This window comes from Dromiciops gliroides, chromosome 4 (assembly GCF_019393635.1).
Source record: "Dromiciops gliroides isolate mDroGli1 chromosome 4, mDroGli1.pri, whole genome shotgun sequence".
Lineage (NCBI taxonomy): Eukaryota > Metazoa > Chordata > Mammalia > Microbiotheria > Microbiotheriidae > Dromiciops > Dromiciops gliroides.
Window position 1 is genome coordinate 197,128,947 of NC_057864.1, and position 22,468 is coordinate 197,151,414.

The 22,468-nt window shown below is 39.7% G+C and overlaps 2 protein-coding genes across 2 annotated transcripts in view; both read left to right on the plus strand.

Moving 5' to 3' along the window:
- The window catches only part of PRPSAP1 (phosphoribosyl pyrophosphate synthetase associated protein 1), a 39,182-nt gene extending 21,529 nt beyond the window's left edge, over positions 1-17,653 (plus strand). Inside the window, exons 4-10 of the mRNA XM_043962496.1 lie at positions 1,910-2,082; positions 3,217-3,332; positions 3,833-3,888; positions 4,454-4,599; positions 13,084-13,154; positions 14,089-14,235; positions 15,196-17,653. Of these exons, the coding sequence (XP_043818431.1) occupies positions 1,910-2,082; positions 3,217-3,332; positions 3,833-3,888; positions 4,454-4,599; positions 13,084-13,154; positions 14,089-14,235; positions 15,196-15,354 (868 nt within the window). The 3' untranslated portion in view covers positions 15,355-17,653. The remainder of the gene's footprint in view (positions 1-1,909; positions 2,083-3,216; positions 3,333-3,832; positions 3,889-4,453; positions 4,600-13,083; positions 13,155-14,088; positions 14,236-15,195) is intronic.
- Positions 17,654-18,791: 1,138 nt separating this feature from the next.
- QRICH2 (glutamine rich 2) overlaps positions 18,792-22,468 on the plus strand; it is a 33,570-nt gene continuing 29,893 nt past the window's right edge. The window contains exons 1-2 of the mRNA XM_044003287.1: positions 18,792-19,391; positions 20,699-20,788. Of these exons, the coding sequence (XP_043859222.1) occupies positions 18,792-19,391; positions 20,699-20,788 (690 nt within the window). The remainder of the gene's footprint in view (positions 19,392-20,698; positions 20,789-22,468) is intronic.

Sequence of the window (22,468 nt, forward strand, 5' to 3'; positions counted from 1 at the left end):
CAGCTAAATTACATCACTGGCTGGAGAGTGACTAAACAAGGTGGAACACATTCACATGTATAAAGAAGTAACAGTTGGCCTGTCACTGTTGTTAATGAAAACATTCATATATGGCAGCTGAATTCTGATTCATTGGAATGTTCAATCTTCCTTCCAGAGAACAAATGATAAGACACATTTCCCTCTCAATAAAGAGGTGGGGGACTGTGGGCACAGAATATCATGTGCTATCTGGTCTCTGCCGCATCTGGTTTAGCTTTTTCCCCCAAGTAGATCAACTTTTATTCTCCACTTTATGGTTGGAATCAGTTTTGGAAATGCTTTTCACTCTCAGAAAACCAGCTGTTAGAGTACTTAGTCATTTCCTGAAAATATAATGTTGTAGTAGGACATGCCTAGACCATATAGATTATAGAATATTAGAGTGATTGTTATGCATTGTCTTTTTTGGGGGGAATGGCAGTGAGGGTTAAGTGACTTTCCTAGAGCCACACAGCTAGTAAGTGTCAAGTGTCTGAGGTCTGATTTGAACTCAGGTCCTCCTGAATCCAGGGCCAGTGCTTTATCCACTGCGCCACCTAGCTGCCCCCACATTATGTCTTTATAGTTATATTTTGTTATAATTCAGAATTAGAAAGGTAGGTAGTATAAATAGCTCTAAATATACCATTAAGCTCCCCTTTTTTTGGGGGGGGTTAAAAATTGGAGTGTGTATCAAATGAAAGATGTATAAAAAATAGACAAGCAGATTTTTTTTTTCTTGGATTCAGAAAAAAATGAGATGCTAGTATATGAAAATGGTATGAAAAGTGAGAGTAGTGGCTTGACCCCAGTGAATGTATGTGATCAACCAGTTGGAGGTTGACTATTCCCTCGTTGTTTTGATAACCAATCATTGCTCTCAACTCCAACACAACCATACCTACCCTTATCCCCAGCACTCCCCAATTCTGTAACCCACTTCTTAGCTGAATATATACAGGTATTGTTGGAAAATTCGTCCCTACCTCCTGTCCCTCATATTATAATCTTTGTGGCTGAAGAGGGTAGATTCTGTACTTGATGACAGTGAATGAGGACCCTTCTATTCTCTTTACATTTGAGGTAGAACAGGATGTCATATGGATTATGGTCTGGATCACACATATAATTATATTCTTCTCCCCCTCCCCCAAAAAAAACAAAACCAACCCCAAAACACCCCATTTCCAGACCTCCCTGTTAGTGTTTATGGTACTGCCAGTCACAGTGATTCTCACAATCTCTTTTCTGACTCCTTACTTTACTCTTTTTTTTTTTTTAGTGAGGCAATTGGGGTTAAGTGACTTGCCCAGGGTCACACAGCTAGTAAGTGTTAAGTGTCTGAGGCCGGATTTGAACTCAGGTACTCCTGACTCCAGGGCCAGTGCTTTAACCACTGCACCACCTAGCTGCCCCCTTACTTTACTCTTACTCCAAAACCACATATCCAGTCAGTTGCCAGATGATGTTCTACCTTCACACCACTTACATCCTACCACTTCTCTTTTCTTCCAGCAGCCCAGACTGGGAGGTTGGAAATAAAAAATAAAGCTTATTCCTTAGAGAGAACAGATCTTTGAGTTCAACTGCAATAGTATTTTCCTTTTTCTTTTTGGTGATTAGTTTTTTGTCCTTGGTAAAGATAGTTCAGGTGCCGTAAGACCTGAGAATTGTACAAGCAGGTGGCTGTTGATGTCACATCATGGTGCCTTGCACGGAATCTGGTGACCAGTGGTTGGGGTCTGAAATGATCCCCACAGTTACAAATATGCCAGCATTCCCAAAAAACTTGGCATAGGGTCCAAGTGCCAGAGGTTGGCTGGAATTGGAATAATTTTCAGGATTAAAAAATGAAAATAATTCTAATGGTTAGATTTTAATGTTTTAGAGATGTGAACACGGCTGTTATGGAGTTACTGATCATGGCCTACGCGCTGAAGACTGCCTGTGCCAGAAATATTATTGGAGTCATCCCTTACTTTCCCTACAGCAAACAAAGCAAAATGAGAAAGAGAGGTTCCATTGTGTGCAAGCTCCTAGCTTCTATGTTAGCCAAAGCAGGTAAGTGCAACCAAAAATAGAAGAATTGTATATTCCATCACTTTTGGCATTATTGAAGGTGGATCAGAGCCAAATATCCAGATGTGAACCTTTGAACGCTCCTCACTAACCCTCCTCCAGAATATTTTTTTCTTTCTATACACACATATACATTATATCTACATCCACATATATATGTGTGTGAATGTGTTATGAATGAGTAAATAAAAGAATGAATAGATGAATAAAGAGAATAAAAGCAAGTGTGAATTTTGCTGGTCATTTGCACGGTTTCAGTCCTTTGGTTTCTGTAGAATTTTAATAGATCTCTAGTGTTAATTTTGGCATAGACTCTTCTCTTTTTTCTCTGCCAACCTCTTGCATTTCTTTAGTCTGTAGATATTAGTCTTGTCATCCTACTAGTCTTTTTACCTTTTGGCCTGGCTTCACGTATTTGTGTTTCTTAATCTGCTAATTCTGTTCCTGTCCATTTGTTTTTCATTTAATAGTTATATGACAGCTTTAAAAAAATAAAACCAAATCTCTTCGTTCCATATACCATCTTTTTCTGGTGTTTCTGATTTTTTTACTAAGGTAGCTTATTTTCCCACCATTATTTTGCTTTCACGCCTGTCAATTGGCTTTTCTTCTACATCAAATAAGCAGGAATAACAATTTATGGTTAAATCTATAAATCATTTTGCTTTTGATATTTTCACTTTGCTATTTTATTTTCCCAGTTTGCTACTCGTTCCAGCACTGCTTCACATTCTTTCTATAAGTATCTTAGTCAAACTATTGTCATCTACATCTCTTAGTGTTTCAGTATATATTGACCTATTATTTACATTTCTTCTTTTATCTTCTCTGTTCTTTGCTGAGTTTTCAGGATCAAGTTCAAACAAACTCTAAGTAGGAACAAACTTATTTTGTTTCTCAGTTCGGCCTGGTGCATCCTTTGTGTCAGTAATTCTCTTTGAGGTGTGATGTTAAAAGGACCCGTGTGTAACTGACTTGTTGAAGCCACGTTTGTTGAGCTGCCAGCATCACTCGCCACTCTTTCTCTCAGGGATCCTTAGTTAGACCACAAGATGTTGTCCAGTGTATCGCTATTTGTAGGTGAGAACATTTTAATTTTTTGTTTTAAAATTTCAGGTTTAACACACATTATAACTATGGACCTTCATCAAAAGGAAATACAAGGCTTTTTCAGCTTTCCTGTGGACAACCTTAGAGCATCACCTTTCCTACTTCAGTATATCCAAGAAGAAGTGAGAAAACTCTTCTCTTATGCCAACTAGCAAAAACATAGTAGTCCTCTTTAAAAATATTGTGTTACTTTGTTCTTTTTCTGGTGTAGGATTTGAACATCTAAAAGGCAGAACAGATAATGTTTCTCACAGAGGTCTATTCTAATTAGAGTAAGCATAAGCTAACTCAGCCTTCCCATCAACAAGCCACGTGTGCTGCATCATGTTATTTGTAGGATGAAAAAAAGATTGCCGTTTCCAGTCCTTTTGGTGATCTGTTTACTCTTTCCAAGCATGAAGATTCAGAATTTAATTATTTCTATCCCGAGTGATAATAGCTGTAGTGGTTTTTTCTTTGTTTTTTGCTGATTTTAAATGACCAATATGTTTTAATGGTTCTTCTCTAGTTGTCCTAGTATGTTGCTCTTTCATTTCCTGATTTTTACATCTGATTTTTTATCAAATTGTGTGAGTAGTAATATCAAGTGATGTTTTTGTTTCTTTTTTTCTTCCCATTCTAGATTCCAAATTACAGAAATGCAGTCATTGTAGCCAAATCTCCTGATGCTGCAAAAAGGTAAATAAGTCAAACATGTAGGAAGTTATTTCCTACATTTGCTCCTTTATCAGAATGTTACTTTAATAGCTCTCTGTGGCTCTTGTACTACAGTCAGGTTTTGTTGATATAAGTAGGCTCTTTTCAAATTGGTACCTGCTATTTCCACCCTTTAAAGATATCATTATTTGTATTCTTTTGAGAGAACGTTAAGTTCTTGTTCAAAATTCTTAGGAAAAGGAAAGCAGCTGGAACAATGAGCATTTTTCTGACTTTGGTTTTCAGGACACTTCTGGTTGTGCACCTCTTTCCCATGGTGGGGGTTATTGTGTCATAATATTGAACATAGGACATTAAAATTTGTTTAAGCAGACCTTACTGAACCCATAACACTGGTGTAAATATGTTTTTCCTATTTAGTACCAAAAGAATCCACCATCTTCACAAGATATATATTCAAATTGAGGGTCAGACCATACTTTTTTACTAAATACTGAGTGTGTTGGTACTTAATGGAATGGTTGTAAATACTGATGAAGTGATTCTTAGGGTTCTTTTTCATGAATATTATTGGGTTTTCTCCTAGGGCCCAATCATATGCTGAGAGACTTCGCCTGGGTTTAGCTGTAATACATGGAGAAGCACAGTGTACAGAGCTCGACATGGATGATGGGCGTCATTCTCCTCCAATGGTCAAAAATGCCACTGTACACCCTGGTCTTGAGTTGCCTTGTAAGATTATCTTTGTTTTTATACCCTTCTTTTGAAGAACAGTATTTATATAAAGGGCACTGAGCCAAGACATCAGGAGACTTTAGTTGTTACTTTTCCCTTGCTGGGCCTCAGTTTCCTCTTCAGTGATTTGAGAGGCTTATATAAGTTCTTTGTGGTCCTTTCCAGATGTGTGGTTTTATCACTATGAATAGCCCTAGTGGGAAAAGTAACCCTTTGTTAATATAAATCCAGCCTAAGTTTTGCCACCATTATTTAATATACATTAGAAGGAGGTATAAGGACAGATAAAACAGTATAGACAGCATTTAGCACTTTAAGGATCAGATATTTAAAACTTTAAAATGAAATAATATAAGGGAAGATTAGAATTCTAAGTTTTTCATTTTAGTAAAATGGGCAGGTTTTTTTTTTAAATGGGAATAATCCATTAAATGGAAACTGGAGCCTGGTGATCAGGTGACTTTTTTCTACTCATATTTTAGTCTGAAAATTAGAGAACAGGCTTAGCCTATTGCATGGTGTCCAAATCTCCTAATATCAGTCAGCAAGTAATGCCTTTGTTTTCACAGCTAGTTCCTAATTCTACTAAGACTAAGCAATCCCTTGGAGTGGTCATTATCATTCAAGTTCACACTACTCAAAATTATAATTATTTACATGTCATTGGTTTCAACCCAATGGAAATTTACAGTAACATCAAATGATAAGAAAAATGTGTTTTTGCTTCAGATTTATTACAAAGCATTAGTTATAGAAAGCAACTTTTTAAAAACTACTCAGTATTGTACTAAAGGATAAGTCTACATTGGTGATGTAAAGAAAACACCATTCTGTGAAATATTTAGCAGCCACATCTTGGCAATTTGTTCTCATGTTCTTACAAGATGAACCAAGTGTAATTGGATGACCCAGGGCATTATCTAAAATCAGGAATGCTTTTCACCAATAACTAGCTGGAACCAGTGGTTACAGCCACTGAGAGTGCATGGATTTCCAGATGGATAAGCATTCATTTTAATTTAAAATCCCCTTCTACATTACTTCTCAATAAAAATGTTGGGAAATCCTTAGGCACTTTAAATCCAGGTCGAGCTTTTTCTTTCTTAGAAATATAAGTTCTGGAAGGCATCTGTTCTCAGAATAAGCCTGTTTTATTCACATTAAAAATGTGTTGGGGGGGGCAGTTAGGTGGCGCAGTGGATAGAGCGAAGGCCCTGGAGTCAGGAGTACCTGAGTTTAAATCCAGTCTCAGACACTTAACACTTACTAGCTGTGTGACCCTGGGCAAGTCACTTAACCCCAATTGCCTCACTTAAAAAAAAATGTGTTGATTAGTGTATCCACTTTAAATTATTCTGCTGCTGTGTCATCTGTGTTGGTTGCCTCTAGTAATTTTAGCATTATTTAATCAAAATCCATTTTTAAATCATTTGAACTGACCAAAATTTTTAAAGTTTCTTCACCATCCTCTTCATTTCCATTTTCTTTCACTGATTTAAGTAAATTTGAAGATTTGTCTGAAGGCTTGCACACTAAGATGCTTTTTTTAAAATTGCAACCTTCAGTTATAGCTGACTCTGTCCTTGTTATACTTTTAGTCCTTATAGTTGTTTGAAAACCAACAAAAAAACCTGAATGCATCTTTGCCCTTTTCTTTTATTTCTCCTTAATGTTTTATAATATTCCATGCTATAGATGTGGGCATTTTGATATCTTGTCTCTTTTTTTTTTTTTTGCGGGGCAGTGAGGGCCAAGTGACTTGCCCAGGGTCACACAGCTAGTAAGTGTCAAGTGTCTGAGGCCAGATTTGAACTCAGGTCCTCCTGAATCCAGGGCCAGTGCTTTATCCACTGTGCCACCTAGCTGCCCTTCCATCTTGTCTCATTTTAAAGTTACTGTGACCACATTCATTCCATTTGTTTAAATCAAATTTTTGTTCTAGTATAATTTGTCCATCTGAAGTGTTTTTCCTTTTGTCCATTTTTTTTTTTTTAGTGAGGCAATTGGGGTTAAGTGACTTGCCCAGGGTCACACAGCTAGTAAGTGTTAAGTGTCTGAGGCCAGATTTGAACTCAGGTACTCCTGACTCCAGGGCCGGTGCTCTATCCACTGCGTCACCTAGCCGCCCCCTCCTTTTGTCCATTTTGATAGGGGCTCCTCTTTAAAAGAATTTAACATAATTGTTGTAATTATGATCCACAGCAGCATATTACATCTAGACAAGACTGTAGGCAGGTGCAGGCAACACATTAGTCATGGCCTAGCTATAATCTTTGCTTGGAGAAGGCGTAAAGGTAGTTCAAATGTCGGGCCTACAATATACATGTTTTACTAAGTACTAACCCAAAACCCCCTACCAAAAAACCAACCAAACAAAAAACCCAGCAGCTTTTCATTCTAAATGATACTATGTTGAAAGCAAAATTAGGTCTTCAGAGGCTCTTCGTCGTTTTTTTGTTTGTTTTTTTATTCCATGTTGCTCCTGTGCTTCTAGGCTTTGCAGACTACCTTTTAGCCACTGACCTCAATGTAAAAAGGGAGGGAAATAGGAAAGTAGCCACACCCAAGGGGGGGTGGGCTGCACAGAATTCAAGGACAGTATAAACCTATATAGAAGGGCTACACAGGACAGGTAGGCAGAGGAGTCTCTCCCAGGAAGTCTCCAGCCAAACCCCAGTCCAGATCCATCTCTCTGTTCTTCTGCTTTCACTTTGTTTTTGTTTTGTTTTGTTTTTGCGGGGCGGTGGGATTAAGTGACTTGCCCAGGGTCACACAGCTGGTAAGTGTCAAGTGTCTGAGGTCAGATTTGAACTCAGGTCCTCCTGACTCCAGGGCTGGTGCTTTATCCACTGAGCCACCTAGCCGCCCTGTCTGCTTTCACTTTGAAGGGATTTTTTTTGGGTTTGTTTGTAGTACTTTTTCAGAATGAGGATTTCTCTCAGAATTTTTTATGTGAAGTCAGGTTTGCCTAATGCAACTTCATGTAAATCAAAGAACTGTCTGGATAGACTTTTTAGTTAAGTCTGCTTAAGATAGTTGAGTAACTAATCAGGAAAAATGGGAACATAAGGAATACCCACCATTCTGATATTTTCGCCATGTAAACATTGCTTTGTCTCCACACATTCTCAGCATGGGAGAAATCTTTCATGGAAGTAAAACAAATTCATTTACAGGAAGCAAAGTAATAACTTTCTCCTTTAATACCTGGTTATTACACATAATGGAATTCTATTTTGATTTGGTTATTCTGGTACCAGCTTGTCAGAGCTTATCATAGCTTAAAGATGATATTTCTTTACACATTTGCACAAGTTGAAAAAGTTCCAAAAAACAACTTTGCAACATGGAATTATGCTTTCCAAAATTAAGTGCCCTTCAATACCAGTTAGTTATTGGGGTGTTTCAGTGAGATGAGGATACACTATGTTAACCAATGTATTTGTTATGAAACTGTACTCCTTTCAAGAAGACGGATGTTTGAAATAGCATGTGTGACATTTAGTAACAGTTTAGTGTTCTTGTCACACAATAGTTTATCACATCTCTTTCAACACATGTAAGACCTATAGGAGATCACTGTAGAAAGAAGAGTATTTTATTTGGACTTAGAATGTGCATTCGAATCCAGAAACCCTTATTTTAAATCCCATTTCATATATTTTTGATTATTGAAATATTGTATTAAAGGCTCTGAGTCTGTCAGAATTATCACCTATGGAAAGATAGTTCAACTAAGGGCTTTGTGATAACCTTTATCTTTCTCCCATATTCCCGTTCTTTTTTTTTTTTTTTTTTTGGTGAGGCAATTGGGGTTAAGTGACTTGCCTGGGGGTCACACAGCTAGTAAATGTTAAGTGTCTTAGGCTAGATTTGAACTCAGGTCCTCCTGACTCCAGGTCCGGTGCTCTATACACTGCACCACCCAGCTGCCCCCCATTCTTAACAAAATCTATATTCATAATGTAATCAGCCATTAATTTGGTTCTAGAGAGGCTTTTGAGTTAGTATTGAATAAATTCACCTGAATATTTCTTCCCTCTCCTCCTTCATTCTCTTTTCCCCTTCTCTTCCCCCTGCCCCTCTTAGGTTTTTATCTTAAAAGATTCTTTAAAATGATGATTTAAAATTTTTAAAAGGTGGTTCTTTTGCTTTTCAAGCTATAAACCCACTGTGACCTTTTATTCTCTTAAAGAGTTAGTTGCCCCAAACTATGCTATAGTAAAAAGACTTCCAGTCTTTGTTATTTGATGTATATATGGTCACTGGAAAAGAAAAGGTAATGTTCTTGTCCTTTAGATGGGTTATATGATAGACTGTTCTCATCCTAAAAAAAAAACTGTTCCAAAATCTGCTTCACAGATATTGTTGTGCCCTCTTGCCATCATGACTCCCAATTTTGTATGCCCCATATACTGGTACTGTGAGAAAATAATGATTAATAAGGGATTTCTTGGGGGATCCAGGGATCAGTTTCTTGAAAGCAAATTCTTCAGAAACTTCAGCTAATCTTATTTGGGACCAATGCAAGGGAACAAAAGAAATGGAGATAGACTCTTATCTAGCTCAGAGGAGGGTTGATGGTATCAAACCACACCTAAGTAATAGACTTTGCTTTAAGCAAAGTTTGCCTGGGTTAATTTTAATGTGGACCACCTCCAGATCATGTCAATGAATGGAATTGAATGATGCTAACCAATTACTTTGATCAATGTATAATGACCCACATCTATCTAAAGAGGATAAAAACCCTGGCAAGAAGCCAGGACCTGCCCTTGGCTTGGCAAGCATCTTGGCTCTCTGGCTTGTAGGTCTTATGAACTTTGTTGGGTCTCCTTGAGACCACATGCTGTCTCTCTGGAGGATAGCGTGGGTCTTTTGAGTGCTTTTCTCCTGCTCATGCTAACTGCTGTGCTGGAGCTCTCTCCCTGTTTTCTCTACCACGAGGCCTGAGCATGAGAAGTTAGGAAGACACGTCGTCAGTTCTTTACTGGTATATAATATTAGTAAGTTAAATGCTTACCCAAAACTGTTGTCTATAGCAATACTAATTATTTTCAAAAAACAGTACAAAATTAGGTTGGAATATTGTACTTTATAGCAGTCTAAACAATGCAACTGGGGCAGCTAGATGGAGCAGTGGTTAAAGCGCTGGCCCTGGATTCAGAAGGACCTGAGTTCAAATCCGGCCTCAGACACTTGATACTTACTAGCTGTGTGACCCTGGGCAAGTCACTTAACCCCCATTGCCCTGCCAAAAAACCCCAAAAAACAAACAAACAATGCAACCACTGCTTACATGTAAAGATATTTCCCATAAGAGAGGGAGAATAAGAAATGCTAGCACTTCACCATTAATATTGCCATATATGAGATAGACCATCATTGATTAGAAAGGCTCTGGACATTGTTTAGTTCAAAAAAAGTTGCTATCATTTTCTAGTACTGTTTAAAGAATGAATTTTTTACATAATGTATTTGTTTATAAAAAGAGTGTCACCTCCACTTACCCAACTTGCTTTATCCTACCATTACAGCCTTAAAATTTTTTTTTTTTGAGCATAACTGAGACTAGAGCTCATTTCTAATTAGAAATACATCTGTGGGGGCAGCTAGGTGGCGCAATGGATAAAGCACCGGCCCTGGATTCACGAGTTCCTGAGTTCAAATCTGGCCTCAGACACGTGACACTTACTGGCTGTGTGACCTTGGGCAAGTCACTTAACCCCCATTGCCCCACAAAAACAAAACAAAACAAAACAAAAAAGAAATACATCTGTGGGCTGGCCTAGCTCATTATACACACACATACAAAGTAGTCAGTTTGAGTGTGAGTTTACAGAAGGGATGACAACTTATCATGGGGCCCACACTTTCTGGCTTCTTTTTATTGTACCTTTTTTGCCTGACATTGTGACAGGCTTTGGGTTACATTTTAACTGAGTGTCTGTTCTTGACCTGTCTGTGTTTTCTCTATCTTAAATATTTAGCATCCAACTTGTGTTGAGTACCCTTTTCTATTAAGCTATAAAGACACCAGCTGAGATGGATGAGGAATGAAGAAACTTCTCTTCCTCCATCTTCTCTTAGTATGTTAGCAAGGCAGGTATTTCCTTCACTCAAGTCCATTCTAATCCAACAAGCATTTATTTGGCTGTAATGAAGTAGTTGTGATAGGGTTGTTAGTTCTTGATCCTCTGGGTTAGCTACAGACCCAGCAGTGACTGTCATGGCTGGCTTACAAGGGCTACCTTAAAAAAACTCTTTAGGGGAAGGTAGGTGGCGCAGTGGATAAATCACCAGCCCTGGAGTCAGGAGTACCTGAGTTCAAATCCGGCCTCAGACACTTAACACTTACTAGCTGTGTGACCTTGGGCAAGTCACTTAACCCCAATTGCCTCACCAAAAACAAACCAAAAAAAAGACCCTTTAAAAGAATGTTGTAGAGGGCAACTAGGTGGTGCAGTGGATAAATCACCAGCCCTGGATTCAGGAGGACCTGAGTTCAAATCTGCTCTCAGATACTTGATACTTACTGTATGACCCTGGGCAAGTCACTTAACCCCCATTGCCCTAGTAAAAAAAAAAGATTGTTGTAACTACTTCTGCTTGTTGACTTAGTTTTAAACAGTAGGTTTTGACCAAAATTAGCCTCCAGGATTAGCTTTGTTCTTTAAAAAGGTTTTTCTTGATGAAATGGCAGAACATAAGAAAGCTTAAAAGAACAGCTTCTGGTGGTTTAGTGTTTTGTGGGGGGTTTTTGTCTGTTTTTTACTCATGGCATTTCTTTAATCCTATATCACACATCATTTAAAAAAACAACTATTATGTGTTTCAGTTATTAGGGAGAATTGCTTTTTAATGTAAAATGCCTTTCGGTTCTCTCTACCCTTTTGTCTTTTGGTTTTCTTGGTGCCTTTTGTATATAATACTTAATACTTCCACCCTTTCCTAAAGGTTTTTAATAATTTTTGGAATTGTCTTAACAAGTTTTGTCCAGTTTTCTTTAAAAACACAGATAAAAAATTCTGCTTTTAGAAGGAAACCATTTGGTCACAGACATTTTTCTGTATTTTGCTTCCCACTCTGTTTTTGAATTGGGGTGTGGGGGGAATAAAAGGTTTTGGGTGGAGGGAAGGGGAAAGATTTTTTTTTAGTAGGAAACTGACCACGAAGTTGACTGTCATGTTTTCTCCATTAAGTGGAACAAAGTTTGACTACTTCTGGTGTGGTTATGGGTAGATGTTGGCCTGCCATTTTTTTCTCTTTTTACAGAAGAAAAAAAATTATCAAGAAAAGGGATCACATGTCAAGAAGTGGGTAGGTCATTATAACTACCCACCTGTGTGGTTCATCTTAAAAACAGAATTAAAGAAGAGACAGTTTAATTGCTCCCATTGGTAGCATTTCCCTTTTTAAAATAACATTGATGTACAGGAGCTTTGGGGCTTCTTAGCCTCCAAAATGCAGGAAATAAAATTGCTATTGGTAATTTTTTTTCTTAAATAGGAAGTTAGGAAATAAACATTTTAAATTTGCCAATAAAAGTCATTTCTTTTCAGCTCATTACCAACTGAGTTCAATGAACTTCTGTTCACTGAGCTTTAGAGTAAAATAGGATTGGATATATTCCCTTTGGTAGTAAGTGAAGAAATCCCCAAAGTTCAATGACTTGTGTCAATATACTCAAAATATTTCCCTTAGTTCATTCATTTTGAAAGAAAATGAATTTTTCAGTCTTAAGCTTTACTTTCTTTTATACAAGGTTAGAGCTTGTTCTAAGTTTCTACACCCTAATTTCTATCCCAGGTTTTTTTAGCCTAAGTGGAACTAATTCTTGAGAACTTCCAAATTCTGTTACTTAGCCCTTATGAAAAACTTTTTTTTTTAAAGAATTCTAGTGTAGTTCTTGTGGGATGTGGCTGTGTGATTTGGAGTATGGTCATTGCCTCTCAGATAAGATCAGGGATAACCCCACCAATCCTTCTCCTAGCTTGTCTCCTTGGGGTAGAGATGTAAACTCTGGGGGAAAGGATAGTGACTGGTCTTTTCATTCTCACCAACAGTCAGGTTGGCCTGGTCTCTGCTCCATCTACTCTTTCCATTCTCCTTGTCCTCTTGCCTCTTGCTCTTTGGTCTGCACTCATAATCCATTCATGTCTTGACCCAAGCCTCAGCCTCCATAGCACCACAAAATTTAGACAACTCCTTTCCTTAAAGCATCACAACCTCCTGGAGGCTGTAGACAGGATTCTTTTTCATCCTGGGAAGTCTTCCCGAGCCTCTGATCCCAGGGAGGTCCTTCTGAGTTGTTCTGGTTCTTGGCAGCCTGGGGCCACATTAGATTAGATGATGGAGAAGCTTTGAGAACCTTATTCAGTGGCAAAACCATTTTATGAAATGAATGAAATATGTATGTGTGCATGTATGTATATTCCTCTTCTGATATATCAATGCTAAGTTTTGTGTGTTTTTTTCTAGTGATGATGGCCAAAGAAAAACCACCAATCACTGTAGTCGGAGATGTTGGAGGGCGGATTGCCATCATTGTGGTATGGAAGGAATCTTCCTTATTCAAAGCAAAAATGTTACAAACACTTAAAGGTTAAAATGTAGTTGCTGGTGTAAGATGACACCACCACAATACATGCACACAGGCACATATATCATTAGGGTTCATGCCTTTGATCTTTTTCATGACCAGTAGAACAATTTCTAAGATAATTGTTAGGGCTAAAAGGTGAACTGTACTCATGAAATGAGGCAAAAATAATAAATATCTCAAAGTGACATTCAAACCCAAGGTTTGTCACAGTGTCTTAATTACCTGAACTACGGGCCAGAACTATCAGCAGCATGGTACTTCGTAACAGTTGTTGCTTTTATCACAAAGGCAAGCCAGTGTGCCAAGTTCAGATTCATCTTCGCCTTCGGAAAAATGTGTTTATTTCAAGGGTGCATTTACCTACAGTTCTACTTTGAATTTCTCTGCTGGAGAACAAAGTCTTAGTTTTCTTACTGAGGATTTCTTCTGGTGGTATTCTAATGAACTTGTTCTCTAAAAAAGCAATTTCTAAAAAAGTGAAACAATCAACTATGTTTTCTGTCCAAAGCTTGGGTGAGAGAGGTGATGCTACAGATATTTATATACACTAAAATCCTGCTGCTGCTTGGGTTGGTAAGACAGCCCCATACAAGCCTGTACCACCATTGTTTCTATTTCTTCACGTTCACTCTTGGCTTAGGGTTGTCTTTAATTGGAATAGCCAGAAGTTGTAACACACGCTGTGAAACAGCCTACAGAGAGAGGTAAAAGATGTATTTTATTCCTTTAATATTCGTATTTTACTCCCTTAGGGAAAAAGAGAAAGGCAACCAATAGGAGCAGTTCAATTCTTTCCTTGAGTTCTTTGTTAAAGGTAAACTACACAAGTAGGTTAAGATAATGGGCAGCTGCTCTCTAATTCTGTTCTGCTCTCTCCCCAGGATGACATCATTGATGATGTGGAAAGTTTTGTTGCTGCTGCTGAGATACTCAAGGAGCGAGGTGCCTACAAGATTTATGTCATGGCCACTCATGGCATCTTGTCTGCAGATGCGCCCCGCCTGATTGAGGAATCATCCATTGATGAAGTATGTCTGTTCTTAGAGGTTGGGGCACCTTTCTTTACTTCTTAGCTGGCTCAAGTCATTGCTCATTGCTATGAACAGTAAAAGCAGAAACCAACCCCAAATCCACAAACCTCCTCCTTAAGCATATAGAATTAGAGACTAGAGCTAGAAAAAAAACATTACAGGTTCAGCCCCATGGTTTTGCAGGTGAGGAAACCAGATCCCACAGAAGTGAAGTGATTTGCTCAAGTCCTGGAGTACAGTGTGGTCTGTTTATAAGATGACTACGTAGGTATATTTATATAGTAATGTACAGTGCAAAATCCACAAGAACCCTGCATACATGAAACTGTGAAATATCCCCCGTTTCACAGATTAGGGAAAGATTAGGGTTAGGGAGGTGAAAGTTTGCCCAAGGTCAGACAGTAAGAGATTCACAGCCAGGTCTTATGATCCTTTCTAGGACACTAAACAGGTGGCTTTTTCTTGCTAACATTAATGTCAGGAAACTGTATTTTGGAATAATTGAATGATCATGGAGATAATTTGAAAATATCAGCATAAAATAAAAGCTTATTCTCTTAGCTTTGTGGCTTTGCCGACACACCTCCAGGTGTTTTACTTATACATCCTTGGGAAGGTGGCTTTTAGGATTCAAGTTCAAGTCCAACACAAAATCAAAACCTTTATCTAGCAGAATGTTAATTAATTAGGCAGTTCATGTCAGTATCCCAGTGCTCAGACTCAACAGTTTGTACTTATTTAGAAATGACTTAAATACACGAAAACAGCAGAATGCACTTTAAATCTGAATACCTTCTCCTTCCCCACCATCTTTTGTTTTTTAAATTGCCATCCAGCAATTAGTGTTCTCATTTCTGTTGTTGAAGCCAAAAATCTTTAAAATGAGGTTTCTTTGAAGGGGACTGTGGGGAATGACTTCAAAATCTGATACTCTTTTCTGTTACCCTGTGGCTCTAGGTGGTGGTGACCAACACAGTTCCTCATGAAGTACAGAAGCTGCAGTGTCCCAAGATAAAGACTGTCGATATCAGTTTGATTCTTTCAGAAGCAATACGGAGAATCCACAATGGGGAATCTATGGCTTACCTATTTAGAAACATTACTGTAGATGACTAGAATCCAAACTTGCTTTTGTTCTGGGGATTTGGAGGGAAAAAGGCTTGGCCATCAGTTATGTACATCAAATGTTTCTTTGTGGGGAGGAGAGTGCTGGAGGTTTCTTGGGGTGATGGTGGAGAAGCAAAAGAAAATTAAATTGAGCAGTGTTTATACCAGAAACTTTCTTTTGCCATATGGAGAAGCATTGTGACAGAGATGGTGTAAAAGGAATGAGCAGGCTGAAGGCTCTCCTACCAATCCAGTTCTTTTTTTTATCAAAACCATCGTGCTCATTGTAAATGAATCCATTTCAAAGACTTACCAGGAACTGTTTCATAACCCAACTAATTCATTTCTTGGAAAATGGATTTGTTACATTGTAACTGCTTCTGTAAATGGAATGCTTACCTGTAGTGTTTACCAAACACTACAAATATGTTTCCTCAAGAAAGGAGTAAACATTCTGTCATTTAAGCAAGAATGTGATATTTCGTGGGGCCAAATATAGTTTAATTATGGGGTAAGAAATAGTAGTGGTATCAGGAGTGGGCTATCCATACATACTATGTATCTGGCCACCTATGTGTACAGGTTTTTTTTAAGTTGCAGATTAAATAACTTGATCTTTAACCCCGCTCTGCCTTACACCGCAGAAGCATGTCTTGCACCCCCTTTGCCCCTCCCTCTCCTTTTTACATCTGCCCTTCCCATCCTACTATATGAATGAGGTTGTTGTGTGTATGATGAGTAGTTGGGACTAAAAGAAATTGCAAATTACATGACAGTTTCAACTTAAAATCTCTTAGCTCACAATGACTGGGTGGTACAGTGTAAAAAGAATATTCATGCTTTTGCCTGTCCTAACTGATCTCATCCCTTCCATTCGTCTGTTGGGAGGTGAGTGTGGCCTTACTCCTAAGCAGCCACTGACCTAGAATTCATTGTTTCATTCATATTTAAGGGTTAAAAAGCATAAATGGATTACTGTGCAGATGAATTTCTTCTTGAAGGTTTTCTATCTTCAAGTTTCCAACCCCCCAGATAAAACTTTTTAGCCAGTTTCATTTAGTTCTTCCGCAGTTGCCTTATACTGCTGATCCGGATTGTCTTGGAAATAGAATTTTGGTTGGAAAGACCCTAAGGATTTAGGAAAAGCAATATAGTTTAAATGGAGCCAAGCCCTAGGTCAGGTAGCCCTTTAGAGGGCAACTATTTGTGTAACATTGACGATGATATTTTACCCCCTGAACGAATCCATTTCCTCCACTGTAGGACAGGAATGTATGGCCCGAGGTCTGTTCAGCTTCTAGAATCTATTGGCCTCTTGACCAGTTATGAAATTTTTCATTTGATTCTTATACTTTGTGGTAAACATTCTTCATTGGAAGTTTCTTTGTGGCCAAAATGTATTATTTCTCCACTTTTGTCAGTTTGATGTCTGGAAGGCTGGCTTCAGTAATTCTGGAGAATAATTCTCTGAACTGAATGAACTGGTTTAGCGATGCTCTGTCCTAGGAATCTGCTAGGGTGTAGAGAGGGGTTTTTTATGTTAAAATAAAATTTTAAAACTGCAATGGAGCATGATCCCTCAGTTTTCTTTGACTTTTCAATTCAAGCCAATCAGAAGCTGCTCCCATTTTAATATTAATGAAGTCAGCTATGTTGAATGATGAGAATTATTAGTCTTTGAGTTGACATGTTCTGGCTCACCAAAGTAGTGCAAAGTTCCTTTAAATAATGAGCTCCAGCTGCATTTTAAGTAGATTGGGTTTTCTCTTTCTGCAATAGGTTTTAGCAATACAGTATACAATTGGATTGGGAGGAAAAAACGGTTCTACTCCCACCTACCACTTAATACCTTTTTGACCTTCCAGCAAGTCACAACTTTACCTTGAGTTTTCTCATTTGCAAAGTGAAGGGATTGGACTAGATTTTTAAGGGCCTTTCCAACTATGGTCCAATTGAACTGTGAATGGTCAGGCCAGGAATGCCAAGTTTTATCTTTCTAATTAGCACAATTGGAACTTGACTAAATTGCATCTTTGATTTTAGAGAAATGGGTCAATGTAGCGGGGGAAAAAAAGCTTGCCAGATAGAGCGCTTTCAAGATTGTAGGTATTTACTACTTCTCTACCTCCATAGTGAAACACACTCCACGTAGCTGCCGTGCCCCCCCCCCCAAAAAAAAGCAGGGGCTATGGGCCCCTCTTGCAGTCTGATGAAGTCGGGGATGGAGTGGAGGGAGCTTTAGAATAATGTTTCTAAATGCATAAAACAAAAACAAAATTACAAAATAAAACAATTATGAGATGCAGTTGTCAAAAGTCTTAATTTTTTAAAATAGTGGACCCCGGATTAAGAACTAGCAAGGTGCTACAGCGGGCATAGCTCTGAACTTAGAGTCAGACCCGAGCTAAAATCTGACCCTATGTACCAGCCTTGCGACCCTGCCGCATGTCTGGGTGTAAAACATTCTGACCTCGGTGTAGGGCGTCTGTAAACATACCCCATCTTCCTCCAGGTAGGCCACCTGAGGAGCATTTCTGGCAGCGGCCCAGGAATCTGGAGATGAGTTCTAATCCTAACCACAAACTACCTCTGACCTCGGCCCTCCAGATCCTTGGTTCATTACTGTAAAGGATAAATTCCTGCAGTCTCAGGCAATCACAGGTCAGGCTTTGCTTGTTGTTTATGCATCGATAGAAAATGTTTGCACTGCCCTGGAAGCCAGCAGCTCGCTCCCCTCTATGGACCTCGCCGTCCTCAACCGTAATGCCCTAAATTGCAGGGGGCTCCCGGGTTTTACTCCTAATGGCGCATTCTTACAATGGAACTCGTAGCAAGCTGTGGTGCTGCTTTTGTGACTGTTACCGAGCAACCGCAAATAACTGAAGGAATAAAATCCCGCTTCGAAGAAAACAAATGGCACGCCAAGCATTTCGAACGTCCGAGAGAACGAGCCGAATTGGCGGAGAACCAATGGGAGAGAGGGTGGAACGCCCGGTCTGGGAGACTTGGAGATTAGACTAGGTAGCGCGAGGAGGTCTATAAGGCAACCTAGGAATAAGCTTTGAGGTTCACTGGTAATCGACGGTGGGAGGTGGGAGGTGGGAGGGAGGGAGGGAGGGAGGTCTACACGGGGCAGGGCTTCCAAGAGAAGGGGGAGTAGTCCTTTGTTTGGACAGCTTGCTCCCTAGGCACACATACCTGAACTGTGTACTTAGATTCCTGATAGCGTTGTCCCCCGGCAAGTGGGACATCTATCTGTCGGGTGGTAGTTACCTGGCAGGGCTGGATAAGGGCACCAAGACAGCCGGTAGAAATTGGCAGGGGTTCGCCAAAGCTGCCCTTCCGGACTCAAAAGGGGGGCGAAGAGCTGGCCTGTTCTTTCGATTGAGGGAGCCCATCCCGAGCCTGACCCGTTTGAATGTTGAGCCGATCTAAGTGGATTAATCATGCCTACCAAAATCACCCTAGGGGAGCTGGTAGACCTTGCAATTGGCACGCCGGAGATTGGGGCTGTCAACTTCAATGCTCTCTACACCTTGCTCGTTGCTATGCTCAAGCAGCTGAACCTGCAGGATGTCAAAACTGAGTTGCCTCCCCAGGTCACCGAGCAGAGCCGGAGCATAGAGTCTATCCGGGGGTCCGCAGGTGTGACCCCGACCCCGAGCAAGGAAAAGAAAAGGGTCAGCATCTCCAAGCAGCCTTCTTCAGGGAGAGCCGCACCCCATGTAATAGAGGCTCAGGTGAAGGACCTGGGGGGACAGGTACAGGATTTAGGCAAACAAGTTCAGGCCATTGGGAGCCAGGTGCAAGGAATTGAGAGCCATGTACAAGACATCGGCTCCCAGGTTGATCTGTTCGGGGAGCAAATAGCTGCACTGGACAAGCTGCCATCCGGCACCGAGCTGCTAGAGAAGACTCCAAGCGGCTCCCGGGTGTCAGACATGTGGCAAATGATGCAGATAAAAAAGAAAGTGGAAGCCAATGAGGATGGCATTTCCAAGGTGAGCCAGCTTCGTTGTGGAGGGGGCATCGGGGATGGGGTTGAGGTGAGGTGGGTGGAGGACTGATTGTCTTCCGCCGGACTTTAAGAGTTCCCCACGGAGTGCTCATTCAGGTTTGGTTTAGTAAAGTGTCTCCTACAGAAGACAACAGGCACATTCTGAGCGAGCAGAGATTCTGGGTTCATAGAGGAAGGAGCCAGCCCTCGGTGGGAGCTGTATCCCTTAGTTCTAACTTGAAGGGACAAGGGGCATGGGTCAAGACTGAGCTTCGTGCTTCCATTCGGAGACATCGATGTTCACGTGTAACAAGTAGAAACTTAAGGCCCTCGAAAAAGCAGGAGGTGCGACCACACGGGAAAGTAATGGAGGGTAAGGATCCTGGGTGGCCAGGGAGACGGTTAGACGTTCCATCGTTTAGGAACAAACACTCTGGTATTGGGGAGGTATGATGGTTGAACCAATCCAGGAGACGTTGGAAAAATACCTTAGAGATCAAATCCAATCCAAACCACCTCATTTTACTGATAGGGAAACCGGGGCAAAAAGTGGAGAAGTCACTTGCCCCAAATCACATAGCTACAGTTATTGGCATAGCTGGTACTAAAACCTCACCTCCTGATTTTTAAGCCAGTACTCTTTCCAATACTTAGCTATAATCGTTGCAAGGAAATCTCCAATATCATTTTTTTGAAATTTTGGTACTTCGAACATGATATTGACAAAAACTGCGTTTTTTAAAAACAGCAATTATAGCTACAAGAACTCAAAAGAACTTTTAGGTAGTTGTGGTAAATATTAAATGTTGACCATTCCAATAGTAAGAGCAGTGTGATATCTTTCAATAAGTGAACTGCACACACACAAACACACACACCTGGTAAGTGGAACATCAGGCTGGCAGTGCTGAGATCCCTGTGAACTCTCAGGTGCCAGGTATCAGCCCCGAGGCTGAGAGCTTTCTTCCTGCCAACCGAAGGACCAGATGAAAGAGGTGATGCTAGGAATTAGGCATCCCTCACTGACCATATAGCTACTCACTCTTCTAGGTACAGGGGGAATAAGGCTAAGGCCACCTAGACAACAGAGGTTTTTCCCCAGCCTGGGTGCCAGGTAGGAGTCTACTTGTAAATGTCTAACAGTTGGCAAAACAAAAAATGTACTCATGACACTTTTTTAAAAACTTAAGTCTAATCTACAACATTAACATTTTCCCATCACTTTCTTATATTTAGACAATCAGCAAAAACCCCGATTTGTACTATCTGTTGATTTCCGGATTTTAACAGTCAACTCCAGCGGGGTCAAGCTGGCTCCAGGTATATCATCCTAGTTTCTGTTGGTTCCTCCTGCAGGCCATGGGACTGATTCAGGATGTCATGAATGAAGTCAAAGACTTGAAGGCAGATCAAGATAAGGGATTTCTTCGGAAGGAGGTTCCCCAGGTGAGAAGAAGGCTTCTCTAATATCTTCCATGTCCCAAGGAAGCCAAGTGTCTCCAGTGTCCCTTCCTCCAGCACCCCAGCTGAAGCCACCGCAGACCTCCAAATCTCAGCACTGGGAGGCAGGGCTCAGGCTGGTCTGATTCTCAAAAATCAGAGGACCATTTGGGTCCTTACTCCCAAGAGCAAATGGATTCCTAGACCTTCAGAACTCTGCCCCCCTCCTGTCCTATATTGCTTAGCTGGTAGCTACAGAAGTCCCCTGAGGTTGGTGGGCTACAGAGACACAGCCCAAGTTTTAAGATTGACTCTGGTTTTGAAAACTCCATACTAGTAGGGAAAATGGAGAAATTCTCTAAGATTAATTTGAACAAATTAATTTTGAAATAAAAATTCCAGGAATAAGTACATTTTGGAGGGCAGAGGGCAACATCAAGAAAAAAAATCTGAAATGACTTGAGGCCTGAGATGGGATTCATTTGGCACATTCAGCCCATACCCCACTTCCATAGACACATCCTTTGGGAACACAAGGGGGCAGTAGAGAGCAAGGGTTAGACCAGAAAGGAAGAGGGGAACTTTTTTTTTTTTGCTTGTTCAACAAAAGCTACTTATCCCTTTAAAAAAAGATCACTGTCGAAACACAGAGGAAAAGCAATTTTTAATCTGGTTTGGATTTGTTTGCTTTTTTCTGTTTGAAGAGAGAAGTTTATATTGCTCCCATCCACTTTTTAAATGAAAAGAGGGACATAAAATAATCATCAGTTGCATGTTTTGCCCAAGGGACAAGGGTAACTAAGTTAAGGGGACAAAGAAACACAGAAAGAAAGAGATGGAGGAAAGGTAGGTAAGGAAATCCAAGGAGAGTAGGAGAAAGAGAAGCACAGAGAGGCTGGGAGATGACTATGTCTTTGGCACCTTCATCAAAATTGACCATTTATGAGGGCATAAAAACCTTACAAATGCTGAAAAGTAGAAATATTAGATTGACCTTTTCTGGACCATAATGGAATAAAAGTTATATTCAATAAAAGGCATAAATTTAAAATTAATTGAAAACTAATCTAATTCTAAAGAATGAGTCGGTAAAAGAACAAATCATAGAAACAATAATTTCATTAAAGATAATGACAACAATGAGACAATATACTAAAATTTGTGGGATGCAACCAAAGCAGTACTTAGGGGAAATTTCATATCTCTAAATTCTTGCATCAATAAAAAAAAGATAAAGAACAGATCGATGAATTGGGCATGAAACTTAAAAAAGCAGAAAAAAAGCAAATTTAAAATCCCCAATTAATCACCAAAATAGAAATCCTGAAAATCAAAGGAGAGATGAACAAAACTGAAAGTTTTTAAAAATTGAACTAATGAATAAAACTAAAAGCTTGTTTTATGGGAGGATATAGACCATTGGTTAATTTGATTTAAAAAAAAAAAGAAGATAATGGCTATGTCTCCTTACATCCTACTGTTTACCTGTTATTAGACAGTTTACCTAAGACTCAGAGAAGTTATAACTTGCCCATGGTCACATAGAAAGTGAATGTCAGAGACAGGATGTGACCTCAGGGCCTTCAAACATCTGCTGGTTTTGAATTGTGCCAAGGGCATATTGAGAAATTCTCCAATTATTCGCAAGATTAATCTCAACAGTTTTTTTCTTTTTTTTGTTTTGCA